The sequence below is a fragment of the Oncorhynchus mykiss genome, chromosome 25, assembly GCF_013265735.2.
Source record: "Oncorhynchus mykiss isolate Arlee chromosome 25, USDA_OmykA_1.1, whole genome shotgun sequence".
NCBI classification, from domain to species: Eukaryota; Metazoa; Chordata; class Actinopteri; order Salmoniformes; family Salmonidae; genus Oncorhynchus; species Oncorhynchus mykiss.
Window position 1 is genome coordinate 22,648,096 of NC_048589.1, and position 17,824 is coordinate 22,665,919.

The 17,824-nt window shown below is 43.4% G+C and overlaps 1 protein-coding gene across 2 annotated transcripts in view; it reads left to right on the plus strand.

Annotated features, from left to right (window-relative positions):
• prkcha (protein kinase C, eta, a) overlaps window positions 1-7,256 on the plus strand; it is a 51,064-nt gene extending 43,808 nt beyond the window's left edge. For both annotated transcript variants that reach the window (XM_021584962.2, XM_021584964.2), the window contains 2 exons: window positions 6,116-6,262; window positions 6,549-7,256. In XM_021584962.2, coding sequence (XP_021440637.2) covers window positions 6,116-6,262; window positions 6,549-6,695 — 294 coding nt within the window. In that variant the 3' untranslated portion in view covers window positions 6,696-7,256. The remainder of the gene's footprint in view (window positions 1-6,115; window positions 6,263-6,548) is intronic.
• Window positions 7,257-17,824: the final 10,568 nt, after the last annotated feature.

Sequence of the window (17,824 nt, forward strand, 5' to 3'; positions counted from 1 at the left end):
CTGTCAGGTGGATGGATTGTCTTGGCAAAAGAGAAATGCTCACTGACAGGGACGTAAACAAGTTTGTGCACATAATTTGAGAGAAATAAGGTTTTTGTGCATATGGAACATTTCTGTGACCTTTTATTTCAGCTCATTAAACATGAGACCAACACTTTACATGTTGCGTTTATATTTTTGTTCAGTATAGAATCACAAGCTTGATGTAGTCAATGTGTGCTAGGAATATGGGACCAAATACTTAACTTTAGACTACTTTATTTCTACAAATCTTTAGGGGTGTCAACAATTTTGACCCCTACCTTTTTGAAAATAGAAAATATTACTATTTCTATTTCTCTCAGCAATTGTATTAGTATGAATAAATAGAAAAAGTCCCCCTTTTTTTGTTGCATACAATATAGCTCAGATTTGAATTATTGTACACAGTCATTATTGCTCATGTTTATCAGGAAGGTGTCAATCATTTCGGGCCCAACTCTGTCAGAGTACATTTTGTCTCTGAACCAAAGGGCAAGAAGATCGATCTATACACAGTTGTGTATTTAGAGCCTTGTGAGGAAAAAATGATAAGTCCAATTAGCCTACCACCAGCGGTTTGCATAATAGAATATCAACATTACAGACCACCATGTAGAGAGAAGCAGTAGCAACACTTCCATGCAAACAGAACTGGCACCCCATCTGTTGCCACAAGTGATCACAGGGTTAAAAAATAATATAAGCTCTCAGATAGGAGAGAACATACAGGACAGGGTTTTGGGGACGGATTTTTGGTCAGCGCATCGGGGTGGATAATAAATAATCTGGGTCCTCGTGTATGACACTAGCCTCACAGTGCTCCCTCTGTCTTACATAACTACATTAAGGCACAGTCCACTACCCCACCACTATAAATAACGCTGCCTCCTCCCCTCTGCCCCCCCCCCCCCCTAGCGTCACATCATGTTATGTAAAGGCTAGCTCGTGTCATCATATCCAGAGGCTTTCAACAGTTGAGTGGATTTAACTCGCTGCTCTATTTATACTGAAAGCTGCTCGCTCTGATAAAGTAGGCTTGTTGTCTGTCTGCAAAGTTTAGTTCTCAGGCCTGGCAGAGTGGATGGCACAGGCCTGGTGTAGCCAGTGGAAAATATGATAGACTCAAGTAGGATTTCCCAATTTCCATTTTGTGGTCAGTTGAGGAGGAGGGAATTACATAGTGCATTTCTCTGTCCCATCATGAACTGACTAACCAATTTCCTCTGCTCCTCTACTCTTCTCTCCTGGCCTCTTCTTGTCTTCTTGTCTCTGCTTGTGTCTTCCTTTCTCTACATCAGCTCTACTTTCTCCTCTCCTCTCCTTGTGAACTGTTTTGTTATAAAAAATGCAATGGCTCTGGGCTGTTGAAGAGTGGCTTAGATTAAATCTCAGTTTAATTGTGGTCTGGTCTTAAAGCAAAGTGTATTGGTTGCGTACACAGATTTGTAGATGTGTACGCAATGCTTGTGTTTCTAGCTTCGGCAGTGCAGTAATAGCAACAGTTAGTTCAGTTAATCTATATACATAGGGCAGCAGTCTCTGAGGTTCAGGGCAGGGTACTGGGCAGAGGCCAGCTATTGGTGACTGTTTAACAGTTTGATGGCCTGAAGATAGAAGCTGTTTCTCAGTCTCTCGGTCCCATCTTTGATGCACCTGTACTGTCTCCGACTTCTAGATGGTAGCGGGGTGAACAGGCCGTGGCTCGGGTGGCTGAGGTCCTTGATGATTTTCTTGGCCTTCCTGTGACATTAGGTGCTACAGATGTCCTGAAGGGCAGGCAGTGTGCCACCGGTGATGCGTTGGGCTGACTGCACCACTCTCTGGAGAGCCCTGCGGTTGCGGACGGTGCAATTGCCGTACCAGCCGGTGATGCAGCCTGACAGGATGCTCTCAATGGTGCATCTGTGGAAGTTCGTGAAGGTCCTAGGGGCCAAACCAAATTTATTCAGCCTCCTGAGGTTGAAGAGGCGCAGATGCATTTTCTTCACCATCCTGTCTGTGTGAATGGACCGCTTTTCAGGTTGTCGGTGATGTGCACACCGAGGAACTTGAAGCACCACTCTGCCAGGGCTCTAATCTCCTCCCTGTATGCTATCTCATCATTGTTGGTAATCAGGCCTACCACTGTTGGGTTGTGAGCAAACTTTATGATTGAGTTGGAGACGTGCGTGGCCAAGCAGTCATGGGTGAACAGGGAGTACCGGAGGGGGCTGAGCCCACACCCTTGTGGGGCCGGTGTTGAGGATCAGTGTGGCAGAGGTGTTGTTGCCTACCTTCACCACTTGGGGTCAACCCACCAGGACCCAGTTGAATGGGGAGGAGTTCAGACCCAGGGCCCTGAGCTTAGTCATGAGCTTGGAGGGCACTAATGGAGTTGAAAGCTGAGCTGTAGTCGATGAACAACATTCTTACATACAGTACCAGTCAAAAGTTTGGACACACCTACTCATTCCAGTGTTTTTCTTTATTTTTACTATTTTTGACATTGTAGAATAATAGTGAAGAGATCAAAACTATGAAATATGTAGTAACCAAAAAAGTGTTAAACACATCAAAATATATTTTATATTTGAGATTCTTCAAAGTAGCCACACTTTGCCTTGATGGCAGCTTTGCACGCTCTTGGCATTCTCTCAACCAGCTTCATGGGTAGTCACATGGAATGCATTTCAGTGAACAGGTGTGCCTTGTTAAAAGTTAATTTGTAGAATTTATTTTCTTCTTAATGCGTTTGAGCCTATTAGTTGTGTTACAAAGTAGGGGTGGTATACAGAAGAGAGCCCTATTTGGTAAAAGACGAAGTCTGTATTATGGCAAGAACAATGGTTGGTTTGGATAAGTTCTAATCGTCACAGTGGGAACAACATCCTCTATGCACTTCCTGTCACCAAGTCAGTGTATACGTCAAAACTATTCGCAGAGGCAACCTGGAACATTTCCCAGTTCGTGTGATCAAAACAATCTTGAAGCATAGATTTTGTTTGGTCTGACCAATGTTGAACGGCCCTTACCATGGTAGCTTCCTATTTAAATTTCTACCTATAGGTGGGAGGAGCAGAATGGAGGTGTGAGCTGATTTTTTAAATGTTTTGTTTATTAAATTGACCATAAAACTTAAATCCAAACGTGCATATTAGTAAAATCATCGAGGATAACACACAAAGTCTAGGACTTATTTCCATCGTGGTCCTCTTGAGACAAGATGGCTAGGCAAAATCCAACAGTTGCAACACAGTATGACAGCGAGATGATAATAAAACATAAAAACAAAGAATAAGAACATCTACAGTGCCTTGCGAAAGTATTCGGCCCCCTTGAACTTTGCGACCTTTTGCCACATTTCAGGCTTCAAACATAAAGATATAAAACTGTATTTTTTTGTGAAGAATCAACAACAAGTGGGACACAATCATGAAGTGGAACGACATTTATTGGATATTTCAAACTTTTTTTAACAAATCAAAAACTGAAAAATTGGGCGTGCAAAATTATTCAGCCCCCTTAAGTTAATACTTTGTAGCGCCACCTTTTGCTGCGATTACAGCTGTAAGTCGCTTGGGGTATGTCTCTATCAGTTTTGCACATCGAGAGACTGAAATGTTTTCCCATTCCTCCTTGCAAAACAGCTGGAGCTCAGTGAGGTTGGATGGAGAGCATTTGTGAACAGCAGTTTTCAGTTCTTTCCACAGATTCTAGATTGGATTCAGGTCTGGACTTTGACTTGGCCATTCTAACACCTGGATATGTTTATTTTTGAACCATTCCATTGTAGATTTTGCTTTATGTTTTGGATCATTGTCTTGTTGGAAGACAAATCTCCGTCCCAGTCTCAGGTCTTTTGCAGACTCCATCAGGTTTTCTTCCAGAATGGTCCTGTATTTGGCTCCATCCATCTTCCCATCAATTTTAACCATCTTCCCTGTCCCTGCTGAAGAAAAGCAGGCCCAAACCATGATGCTGCCACCACCATGTTTGACAGTGGGGATGGTGTGTTCAGGGTGATGAGCTGTGTTGCTTTTACGCCAAACATAACGTTTTGCATTGTTGCCAAAAATTTCAATTTTGGTTTCATCTGACCAGAGCACCTTCTTCCACATGTTTGGTGTGTCTCCCAGGTGGCTTGTGGCAAACTTTAAACAACACTTTTTATGGATATCTTTAAGAAATGGCTTTCTTCTTGCCACTCTTCCATAAAGGCCAGATTTGTGCAATATACGACTGATTGTTGTCCTATGGACAGAGTCTCCCACCTCAGCTGTAGATCTCTGCAGTTCATCCAGAGTGATCATGGGCCTCTTGGCTGCATCTCTGATCAGTCTTCTCCTTGTATGAGCTGAAAGTTTAGAGGGACGGCCAGGTCTTGGTAGATTTGCAGTGGTCTGATACTCCTTCCATTTCAATATTATCGCTTGCACAGTGCTCCTTGGGATGTTTAAAGCTTGGGAAATCTTTTTGTATCCAAATCCGGCTTTAAACTTCTTCACAACAGTATCTCGGACCTGCCTGGTGTGTTCCTTGTTCTTCATGATGCTCTCTGCGCTTTTAACGGACCTCTGAGACTATCACAGTGCAGGTGCATTTATACGGAGACTTGATTACACACAGGTGGATTGTATTTATCATCAGTAGTCATTTAGGTCAACATTGGATCATTCAGAGATCCTCACTGAACTTCTGGAGAGAGTTTGCTGCACTGAAAGTAAAGGGGCTGAATAATTTTGCACGCCCAATTTTTCAGTTTTTGTTTTGTTAAAAAAGTTTTAAATATCCAATAAATGTTGTTCCACTTCATGATTGTGTCCCACTTGTTGTTGATTCTTCACAAAAAAATACAGTTTTATATCTTTATGTTTGAAGCCTGAAATGTTGCAAAAGGTCGCAAAGTTCAAGGGGGCCGAATACTTTCTCAAGGCACTGTATCTCATCATTGCAGTTACATCATAAGGTACATTCAAATGGGCACAGAAGACAGTTTTTTTTTTTTAACTTAAACTGTCCAGTGAGGATGTTGTTTTCATGGGCAGAAGCAACTCATTCCACTCTGAGGACCCAGTATACAAGAAAGTACCTTTCCCAGCATTACTCCTGAACCTGTATAAGTACACATTATCAACACCTGATCTGATGCTGTTATGTGCATCCCTAACATGGGGAAAGTAATCAGTTAGATATCTGGGCGCAGAACCATGAATAGTCCTGTAAACCAAACAGTTTAATCTGGGACACCCTAACCTCAACAGGCAACCAGTTCAGTTCCTGAAAGCAGCTCCTGCCTATGTGAGTATGTGGACTCCCCTTCAATACTGCCCTGATCAGCTAATTCTAGGCTATCTGGAGTACTAGCGTATTCAAAATGGCATTGAATGAGGGCAGTGGCTAGCACTCTCATGGAGTCCTTATTAAGCAGCTTGGACTTTCTAGCCAAAAACGTAGTCCTGGGTGGGGGAGGGATTTGTAGCCGTCACGGAAGGGAGAGTATTAATGTTCTGTTAACTGTGTTTGGGTCTGGTGTGGCAAGACCTATTAATCTTGGGGTGAACTGGAGGTGAATCTGGTCCCATTTTTCATTAGTTTTGGCTGATTGGGAATGTCACTGCTAGCCCCCTAGACTCCTCAGCCAACACAGCGGTCCAATACATTAATTTGTTCCTCTGGAATCACTCCTCAAGGAAATTTGAGAGACTGTGTTTAGTTTAGTTTTGTTGTGTTTTCTTTGACTCTTCCCCTTGGCTGCTCATACCCACCAACGTCAGATGTTGTTGAGAAAAATGTAAGGTCCACATACAGTATTTAGTCCAGGAAATGGTTGCTTTGTTTTGTTGACACAGTTCAGATAAATAGAATTTACAAAACACATCTGTGTCTCTCCAGACGCCAAGCTGAGCCGGAAAGGAGGTGCTACTGGGCCTCGGGGTGTGTCTTTCTGCAAGTGTGTCAGGGGGGTGGATGGGATGGCATTCAAGGTCGAACCAAATCTGATGCTAATCTCAACAGTCATATTATAAGCCACATTCAAATTATTTACTTCATTAACACACTTTATTTTACTTTTATTCGCTTCTCATATGCAATTATATTTCTGTTCTCTCCACAGTTCCTGACTAAGAACCCAGCCCGGCGTCTAGGCTGCATGGCGGAAGAGGGCGGGGAGAATGCTGTGACTAGCCACGCCTTCTTCATTGGAATCGACTGGGACAAGCTGAACCGCAGGGAGCTGGAGCCACCTTTCAAACCCCGCATCGTGAGGCGCGCACACACACACCTGATATACATGATTGATGTCATTACAAACTGTTTACAGTAGATATTATGGTAGAGTTGTAATACCTTCCTATCTTACCATGTATAATACACACCCAGTTTTACTCTCTTAACCATTGAATTACAGTATGGTAGGTAGTGGCCTGGGTTATGAAAGACATGCAAGGTGGTATCTGTTGGCAGTTACCCAAAAGTATTTCCAGGACATCTCACTGATATTTTGTTATTGTGCCTCCTTTCCTGTCTAACCAATACTTCACTTTCAGAAAACTGCAGAGGACGTGAACAATTTTGACCCAGACTTCACCCAGGAGGAGCCCACCCTGACGCCGATTGAGGACCTCCTTCCCTCTGTCAATCAAGACGAGTTTCACAACTTCTCCTTCACTGCTCCTGAGCTGCTGGACGATTAAGGGGCCCTGTGTGACACCCCAGCACCCCCAGACTTCTGTCATACCTCCCCCTTTCACTGTTGACCCCTTTTTCTCTGGCCCTACTGACTTCTACTTCTGCCCAATGGGGAGGCAGTTTGAGTGGAAGAGGCTGACTTCCAGATACATGAGGACTCATATGGACTCTTACTGTAGCACTGAAAAACATATCCAGCTTCTGACATTATCAATTAAATTCTTGCAGCAGGATTGTTGCGTAATTGCGTCTTGGCACTGTGGGATATGACATCACTGTCTCGTCACTGTGAGACATGACTGACTGGTTCTGTGTTGAGACAGAGAGAGGTTGCTCAATGAGGCCAGATTTTAATCAGAGATTCTTTATTTTTCCATGCTCGTTCCTGTCACCTTTGGAAAACATGGGACAGTTCTGACTTGTAATCTTGCTCAAAGTGTTTTACTGATCTTTCAGACTAGTTGACTGAAATGCAAAGCAATGTTAATGGCAATTTGTCCACTGATACAGAAAGATGAATTTCCCTACAGTTACTTCAAGATAAATACAAGCATTTTTTAAACTAATGAGAATTGTGTATCTGTGTCTTTATTAACTTGACATACTTCTTGTTCATGATGTGACCATTGGCGATTTTAGCATGTAAATCCTGGTGGGCAAACTTTTTCTTTTTTTTATGCATGCCAGCAAAACCACTACACAACACTAAACAATACATTCATTGCACTATAACGGTGACGAACGGTGCCCACAAACTCTTAGGCCTACATAAAGCTGTCCCAACAGCAGAGCTGAACTTTTCAGCACCATGGAATGAATCCTTACCGCTGCTACACCTGGCTATCAACAGAGCCTTGTCTAGCAGTGAAACAGTTAATTCAGCCTCATTTACTGCCTTAAAAAAAACATAGCTGATATGTCTGACTTGCTTAAACAAATGTGGTTCCTACTGACATTTGAGATCTACAAACTATGGCATAAGGGAATGATGAGCGGATAAGAGGCAATCCGTTATTTCAATGAAGACATTAATTAGCTAGCTAGGACGGGCGTAGTCAATATAACTTTGTTCAGCACTTTAGAAATGTACAGCGACAGAATTCAGAACATGGGCCGTTCTTAAAGTATTTTCCCTGTACACCAAGTCAGAACTGTAGGATAAATATAGACTGACAATGAAAGCTCTTACAATATTCGATGATTACAGTTCTCTAAAACAGGCTATAGGCTACATGTGCACCACCAAGTCAGAACAGAAGGCTAAGTTATGAGGGGGGAAAGGGACCAAATTATTAGGGTGAGGCACATGGGCTACTAACAACATACTTTCAGTATACATATCTCCCTGGCATATTGCATAATTTATGCAGCAGCATACAAGACATTTTTGGACTCACCTTGTTGTGCTGTGCTCACTTGAACAGGAAGGTGGCGCGGCGGTCTTTCTTGTGGGCTCGAGAAAGAGGCCCGAGTTCCCGACTTGGAATTCCGAGTCTAAATAATTTTCTGTATTTTCCCAGTCAGAGGGGGAACACATTTGAGTTCCTTACCAATTGGATATCACGTAATTGGGGAAAAAAGGGGTTCAAACATTTTAAAGGATAAACATTCACATATAACGTCATGGGCCAGAAGTTACAATCTTGTTTCATCGCTGCAACTCCCCTACGGACTCGGCGAAGGTCGAAAGCCAAGCCGCATTGCTTCTTGACACAGTGTTCGCTTAAACCGGAAGCCAGCCGCACCAATGTGTCGGAGGAAACACCATCGAACTGAGGACCGAAGTCATCGGGCAGGTGCCCGGCCCGCCACAAGTAGTTGCTAGAGCACAATGAGACAAGGAAATTCTGGCTGGCCAAACCCTCCCCTAACCCGGACAACACTGAGACAATTGTGCGCCATCCAATGGGTCTCCAGGTCACAGCTGGGGATAGAACCCAAGGCTGCAGTCGCGACTCAGCACTCATTGTTGAATTTGAGTAATGTTTATGGCCGATGAGCACCGATATGTTTTATCTATAATTTATTTTATTGTGGCAAAGAAGATGATAAGGATTTGCTAGTAGATTGTCGACTTGATTTATGATGACTGCTTGTCTGGCTAGCTAAGATTTTGAAAGTATGATGTTGACAAGACCAGTCCAATCAAAGCTACTGTAGATATGTGGCCAATGACTTTGAGCCTTCTTTGATGGGCACTTCTAATGTAAGTCTATGGCAGCACCCAAGGGGCTTCAATATTCGAGCTATGCCTCCCGGGTGGCGCAGTGGTTAAGGGCGCTGTACTACCAGAGACTGGGTTCGCGCCCAGGCTCTGTCGTAACCGGCCGCGACCGGGAGGTCCGTGAGACGACGCACAATTGGCCTAGCGTCGTCCGGGTTAGGGAGGGTTTGGCCGGTAGGGATATCCTTGTCTCATCGCGCACCAGCGACTCCTGTGGTGGGCCAGGCGCAGTGCGCGCTAACCAAGGTTGCCAGGTGCACAGTGTTTCCTCCGACACATTGGTGCGGCTGGCTTCCGGGTTGGATGCGCGCTGTGTTAAGAAGCAGTGGGGCTTGGTTGGGTTGTGTATCGGAGGACGCATGACTTTCAACCTTCGTCTCTCCCAAGCCCGTACGGGAGTTGTAGCGATGAGACAAGATAGTAGCTACTAAAACAATTGGATACCATGAAATTGGGGAGAAAAAGGGCTAACATTTTTAAAAATAATAATAATAATAAATATTCGAGCTCTACCCGTAGATTTTGCGGTGACGTAGTGTCCCCATGAGTGACAGAACACTGAGAACATTACCAACCCCAAGGCGCTGTATTTTCTGCTGGCTGTCCCAGCACCACAGAAAGTACTGAGCTAGGCTGCCTTACTCAAGAAAGCAAAAAAGAGACCATGTCTGCATGCAGCTTTATTAACTCTTTTTTTTAAACATTGTTTGCAAACTGATATGTGACAGAATATTAAAGCCAGAATAACATGCAAGAGAGGCGCAAAAAAATGAAATGGGCTAAACAGGTAGGGCTCAAGACAGGTTGGGCTGAATGACGTGTCGCCACTGGCTGTGACCATTAGTCAAGATAACTGACTGACTCCAGCACATAGACGATAGCAGGGAAAATGGTAACGTAACCAGAACGGCTGATCTGCTCTAAAATACTGGAATGACTGCCGAGGGGTCCATGTGAAAAAGTTTCTCTGTCCTTCCCGGAAAACACAAACACACACACACACACAGCATACAGTATGTTTTACTATCCTTGTGGGGACCTAAAAAACATCATTTTTTACCTAACCCTTAACTTAACCCTAACTCCTAAACCTAACCCCTAAACATATCCCTAATTCTAACCCTAATTGCAACCATAAACCTAACCTCTAAGCTTAAAATAGCCTTTGTCCTCATGAGGATGAGGGAGAATGTTCCTTGTTTTACTATCCTTGCGGGGACTTTGGGGGATTTCCCGTACCCACGAGGATAGTAATTCAAACACAATGGAGATAAATGTCAGTCATTTTCACCTTTCATATCAGACACAGGGATGTGGTCTGAGAAGAGGGAAGGGGGTCTCACACCTCTTGTTTTGTCCCTGTTTTTAAGGAATAAATCTCATCCTATTTTATTTGTCACAGGCTTCGTTAGCAACAGGTGTAGACTAACAGTGAAATGCTTACAATGCAAAGAGAAAAAAAAGAAATAGAAGAATAATAACACAAGAAATAAATACACAATGAGTAACGATAACTTTGCTATAAACACGGGTTACCAGTACTGAGTCAAATCAAAATCAAATTGATTTATAAAGCCCTTCTTACATCAGCTGATATCTCAAAGTGCTGTACAGAAACCCAGCCTAAAACCCCAAACAGCAAACAATGCAGGTGTAGAAGCACGGTGGCTAGGAAAAACTCCTTAGAAAGACGAGAACCTAGGAAGAAACCTAGAGAGGAACCAGGCTATGAGAGGTGGCCAGTCCTCTTCTGGCTGTGCCGGGTGGAGATTATAACAGAACATGGCTGAGATGTTCAAATGTTCATAGATGACCAGCAGGGTCAAATAATAATAATCACAGTGGTTGTCGAGGGTGCAACAGGTCAGCACCTCAGGTGTAAATGTCAGTTGGCTTTTCATAGCCGATCATTGAGTATATCTACCGCTCCTGCTGTCTCTAGAGAGTTGAAAACAGCAGGTCTGGGACATGTCCGGTGAACAGGTCAGGGTTCCATAGCCGCAGGCAGAACAGTTGAAACTGGAGCAGCAGCACGGCCAGGTGGACTGGGGACAGCAAGGAGTCATCAGGCCAGGTAGTCCTGAGGCATGGTCCTAGGGCTCAGGCCCTCCAAGAGAGAGAAAGAAATAAAGAATTACAGAGAGCATACTTAAATTCACACAGGACACCGGATAAGACAGGAGAAATACTCCAGATATAATAGACTGACCCTAGCCCCCCGACACAAACTACTGCAGCATAAATACTGGAGGCTGAGACAGGAGGGGTCGGGAGACACTGTGGCCCCGTCCAACGATACCCCCGGACAGGGCCAAACAGGCAGGATCTAACCCCACCCACTTTGCAGAAGCACAGCTCCCACACCACTAGAGGGATATCTTCAACCACCAACTTACCATCCTGAGACAAGGCCGAGTATAGCCCACAAAGATCCCCGCCACGGCACAACCCAAGGGGGGGGCGCCAACCCAGACAGGAAGATCACGTCAGGGTTCTTAACCCTAACCCTAACCCTAACCCTAACACCCTTGGGTAGGCGGAGGGAGTCTGGAAGGGCATCTAGGAATCTTTGGGTTGTGCGAGAATTTATAGCACAGCTTTTGATGATCCTTGGTTGGGGTCTGAGCAGATTATTTGTTGTGATTGCAAACATAATAATTGATGATTGATTAGGCTGCATAGATTTCATGACTAGAAGCTCAAAAGACGAAAACGTTGTTTTCTTTTTTTTTTTTGTAAATTTAAATTTGCTATCGTAAATGTTAGCAACACCTCTGTCTTTGCGTGATGCACGGGGGTTATGGTCACTAGTGTAAGCAGGAGGTGAGGCCTCATTTAACACAGTAAATTCATCAGGCTTAAGCCATGTTTCAGTCAGGCCAATCAAATCAAGATTATGATCAGTGATTAGTTCATTGACTATAACTGCCTTGGAAGTGAGGGATCTAACATTAAGTAGCCCTATTTTGAGATGTAAGGTATCACAATCTCTTTCAATAATGGCAGGAATGGAGGAGGTCTTTATTCCAGTGAGATCGCTAAGGCGAACACCGCCATGTTTAGTTTTGCCCAACCTAGGTCGAGGCACAGACACGGTCTCAGTGGGGATAGCTGAGCTGACTACACTGACTGTGCTAGTGGCAGACTCCACTAAGCTGGCAGGCTGGCTAACATTCTGCTGCCTGGCCTGCACCCTATCTCATTGTGGAGCTAGGGGAGTTAGAGCCCTGTCTATGTTCGTAGCTAAGATGAGAGCACTCCTCCAGCTACGATGGAGTCCGTCACTCCTCAACATGCCAAGCTTGGTCCTGTTTGTGGGTGAGTCCCAGAAAGCGGGCCAATTATCTACAAATTCAATCTTTTGAGAGGGGCAGAAAACAGTTTTCAACCAGCGATTGAGTTGTGAGACTGCTGTAGAGTTCATCACTCCCCCTAACTGGGAATGGGCCAGAGACAATTACTTGATGCCGACACATCTTTCTAGCTGATTTACACGCTGAAGCTATGTTGCGCTTGGTGACCTCTGACTGTTTCATCCTAACATCGTTGGTGCCGACGTGGATAACAATATCCCTATACTCTCTACACTCGCCAGTTTTAGCTTTAGCCAGCACCATCTTCAGATTAGCCTTAACGTCGGTAGCCCTGCCCCCTGGTAAACCGTGTATGATCGTTTGATGATTCGTTTTAAGTCTAGTACTATGGGTAATGGAGTCGCCAATGACTAGGGTTTTCAATTTGTCAGAGCTAATGGTGGGAGGCTTCGGCGTCTCAGACCCCTTAACGGGAGGAGTAGAGACCAGAGAAGGCTCAGCCTCTGACTCCAACTCGCTGCTTACTGAGGAGAACCTGTTGAAAGGTTCTGTCGGCTGAATGAGCGACACCGGTTGAGCTTTCCTAAAGCATTTCCCTCCAGAAGCCATGAGAAAGTTGTCCGGCTACGGGGACTGTGCGAGGGGATTTATACTACTATCTGTACTGGTGGCACAGACGCTGTCTCATCCTTTCCTACACTGAAATTACCCTTGCCTAACGATTGCATCTGAAGCTGGGATTGCAGCACAGCTATGCTCGATGTATCGAGTCGATGTGCATGGGTATGAGGTAATTGAGGTAGATATGTAAACTCAGCAAAAAGAGAAAACATCCCTTTTTCAGGACCCTGTCTCAAAGATAATTCATAAAAATCCAAATAACTTCACAGATCTTCATTGTAAAGGGTTTCAAACACTGTTTCCCATGCTTGTTCAATGAACCATAAACAATTCATGTACATGCACCTGTGGAACAGTCGTTAGGACACTAACAGCTTACAGACGGTAGGCAATTAAGGTCACAGTTATGAAAACTTAGGACACTAAAGAGGCTATTCTACTGACTCTGAAAAACACAAAAAGAAAGATGCCCTGGGTCCCTGCTCATCTGCGTGAATGTGCCTTAGGCATGCTGCAAGGAGGCATGAGGACTGCTGATGTGGCTAGGACAATAAATTGCAATGTCCGCACTGTGAGACGCCTAAGCAGCGCAACAGGGAGACAGGACGGACAGCTGATCGTCCTTGCAGTGGCAGACTACGTGTAACAACACCTGCACAAGATCGCTACATCCTAACATCACACCCGCGGGACAGGTACAGGATAGCAACAAGAGACTATAAGAGACTGCATCAGATTATTATTTATATGTTGCTTTATGGATCTCTTGAGAGAGAGAAGGGAAATGCAGTTGCAACCCTAACCATAAAGATCCATCCTCAGTTTGAGCCATCATGTACGGTATATCTTACATTCTTACTGTCGTCACAGACAATAAATGGATAAACAGGAAACTACAGTGTCATGACTGTCGCCTCTGATAGTTACAGGAAGGTGAGGCTACTGTTCGTTGAAAGGGAGACTTAGATGTTGGCCAAGCATTCTGCTAATAAGCAGCTGGTCTAGGAGATGGAAGATAGGTTTGAAAACAACCCTTCTCTGACGCTGAAGGAAATCCCAGCAGTCAGAAGAAACAATTTGCTGCCCTGTGTTGAACCTGCTCAGAGCTCGATGTTCTTGCCCCTGAGATGTGCACTGATATGTTCAGATAGGATGGGAACTTCCTGTCATTTAGCACTGGAAGTCTTCAGACAGTACCAGAGTCACTGATTTATCCTGCTGGAAGAAATTCCTAAGATATAAAATTAGCATTGTTTGAAATCAATGGCAGGAAATAGCTCCCATCTAAACAGAGCACAAGTAATGTCCCACTAGCCTGTGCTACAAGGACACATAGACCTTATGTGAACTTTATTCAATTGAAAGAGGATGCCTCACACGGCTCTAAAACTTTGCCAGCACTAAACTAACAAAATCCCACCTCTATCTTCTTTATTCTATGACTTACTGGAGCATCAGTTTAGCTCAAGGTTTAAGGTCAAGAGCATTGATCTCGGGAGGCACCAGTGCAGGCTACTAATCTGGTTTAATCAGACCTTGCAAAAATTCAACCCCTGTGCAATGCCTCAGGCCTCATTAAGGGGCCTAGTGAGCTGAGCATAATAAAAATACTAGTAATAGTTTAAAAAATATATATATAAGTTCTCTACTTGAGCCCCCCTGACAAACGACCCGCTGTCGTGGGCTGCTCAGCTCATCACTCCAATTATGTTTTGGTTCAGCAGTAGCAAAATCTGCAGAAAGCTTGAAATTTGCAAAGTAAATGGGGAGGGAGTGGGGTTTATCCCAGGACATTGTTTACTAAGGCCTCAAAAAAAGTACATGAATCCATACAGCTGAATAATAATTCATAATAGACCATAATTTATTTCCATACCTACAGTTTTTCTCATAATAGTAGAAACGAGTGTCATTAATCACCCACAGACTGATTCATTCCTGTGCATTGTTCCACTCAATATGGTTGCAAACGTGACTTTCATTGAAATTAAGCTCCGGCAAAGAGGAGCTTTCAGAGTGGGGCAGAGAAAAAGAAAGAAGATTTAATTTGAACAGAAAAAGTACCTAAACTAATTTCTTTAGTAAAAAGACAGGTGCTGCAAAATACTGGCAGGGGATTTATTTCTCCTTGAGGCAGAGGACATTCATGTGTTACCCATGTATCTGATCATGTCTGGCCTAAAAGAGTATGGCATGTCATACTCCTTTTGACTAGCCAGCATCAGATACAGTGACATGCAAAAGTATTCATCCCCCTTGGCGTTTTTCCTATTTTGTTGCATTTCAACCTGTAATTTAAATGGATTTTTATTTGGATTTCATGTAATGGACATACACAGAATAGTCCAAATTGGTGAAGTGAAATTTAAAAAATAACTTGTTTAAATTTGATTTTATTTGATTAAAAACGAAAAGTGATACGTGCATATGTATTCACCCCTTTTGATTTGAAGCCACTAAACAAGATCTAGTGCAACCAATTACCTTCAGAAGTCACATAATTAGTTAAATAAAGTCCACCTGTGTGCAATCTAAGTGTCACATGATCTGTCACATAATCTCAGTATATATTCATCTATTCTGAAAGGCCCCAGAGTCTAAGCAAGCGGCACCACCAAGCAAGCGGCATCACCAAGCAAGCGGCACCATGAAGATCAAGGAGCTCTCAAAACAGGTCAGGGACAAGGTTGTGGAGAAGTACAGATCAGGGTTGGGTTATAAAAAAAAATCTGAAACTTTGAACATCCCACGGAGCACCATTAAATCCATTATTTAAAAAATGAAAGAATATGGCACCACAACAAACCTGCCAAGAGAGGGACGCCCACCAAAACGCACAGACCAGGCAAGGAGGGCATTAATCAGAGAGGCAACAAAGAGACCAAAGATAACGCTGAAGGAGCGGCAAAGCTCCACAGCAAAGATTTGAGTATCTGTCCATAGGACCACTTTAAGCCGTACACTCCACAGAGCTGGGCTTTAAAGCCAGAAAAAAGCCATTGCTTAAAGAAAAAAATAAGCAAACACGTTTGGTGTTTGCCAAAAGGCATGTAGTAGACTCCCCAAACATATGGAAGAAGGTACTCTGGTCAGATGAGACTAAAATGTAGCTTTTTGGCCATCAAGGAAAATGCTATGTCTGGCGTAAACCCAACACCTTTCATTAGCCTGAGGGCACCATCCCCACAGTGAAGCATGGTGGCGGCAGCATCATGCTGTGGGGATGTTTTTCATCGGCAGGGACTGGGAAACTGGTCAGAATAGAAGGAATGATGGATGGCACTAAATACAGGGAAATTCTTGAGGGAAGCCTGTTTCAGTCTTCTAGAGATTTGAGACTGAAACGGAGGTTCACCTTCCGGCAGGACAATGACCCTAAGCATACTGCTAAAGCAACACTCGAGTGGTTTAAGGGGACACCTTTTAAATGTCTTGGAATGGCCTAGTCAAAGCCCAGACAGAATCCAATTGAGAATCTGTGGTATCTTAAAGATTGCTGTACACCAGTGGAACCCATCCAACTTGAAGGAGCTGTAGCAGTTTGCCTTGAAGAGTGGGCAAAAATTCCAGTGGCTAGATGTGCCAAGCTTATAGAGACATACCCCAAGAGACTTGCAGCTGTATTTGCTGCAAAAGGTCGCTCTACAAAGTATTGACTTTGGGGGGTGAATAGTTATGCAAGCTCAAGTTCTGTTTTTTGGGGGTCTGTTCCACAATAAAAAATATTTAGGATCTTCAAAGTGGTAGGCATGTTGTGTAAATAAAATTATACAAACCCCCCAAAAATCTATTTTAGTTCCAGGTTGTAAGGCAAAAAAAAATGGAAAAATGCCAAGGGGGTTGAATATTTCGCAACCCACTTGGGCTACATAATGTAAGGCAGAGGGGTGCTGTTTTGCCTAGCTCGGATGCTTTCTCCTGTGAGATAGTTGTAGCCACTTGCATATTGAAGGAAAGTTGGCGGGTGCACAGTGCACTGTTAAGATGCTGGAATTATTTTGGATGAACGTGCGAAGGAAACCTACTTTTTTGACAATCAGATAAAAACATCATGACTGGTTGTGTCATGGCACATTAAAAGGTAATATTTACTGGGAAAGAGTTTGAGTTTGGAGTGGTAATACTGCCATAACCCCCCACTCTTGAACCATAGGCCTACATTTTTGGTAAAAAATGCCTCACTTCTCATTGTAAAAGGTAAATGCTCATGTTTTATTATTTTGTGTAGATTGAACTGAGATTGTTTGATGTTAGTCTTTTATTGAATTTGTAAGGGAACTGACGTTTGGCCTGGTAAATGTGTCATGCTTACATTTTAATGATAGCAGTTCAGTCAACTTTGTGTAAAGGAGGGAAACCAAACAAATGGAATATACCGTACCATAGAGCTCGTGCGCGCCGCCGGTGGAGAGGCATGTGATTGCGTGCGCTCCCGAAAAGACAAAGAGGTAATGGGAGGGGACAGATTCTCTTTTATTTCACCTTTATTTAACCAGGTAGGCTAGTTGAGAACAAGTTCTCATTTACAACTGCGACCTGGCCAAGATAAAGCATAGCAGTGTGAACAGGCAACAACACAGAGTTACACAAGTATAAAATGTTAGCTGATTCCAGACCTGTAGTAATTGCTCATCTCTCTGGGGGAGATAAGCAAATACAACCCATATTTATGTTAATTTGTTTTTCACTTTTATACTTTATCTATTTGCACATCGTTACAACACTGTATATAGACTTAATATGACATTTGAAATATCTTTATTATTTTGGAACTTCTGTGAGTGTAATGCTAATTTTTATTGTTTTATTTAACTTTTATTTATTATCTACTTCACTTGCTTTGGCAATGTTAACATATGTTTCCCATGTCAATAAATCCCTTAAATGTAATTGAAATTTAATTGATAAGCAGCTGATCACCTAGCCACAGAGTTTCTAAACCCAGAGGAGCGACATCGTGAGACTTCCGGGAACC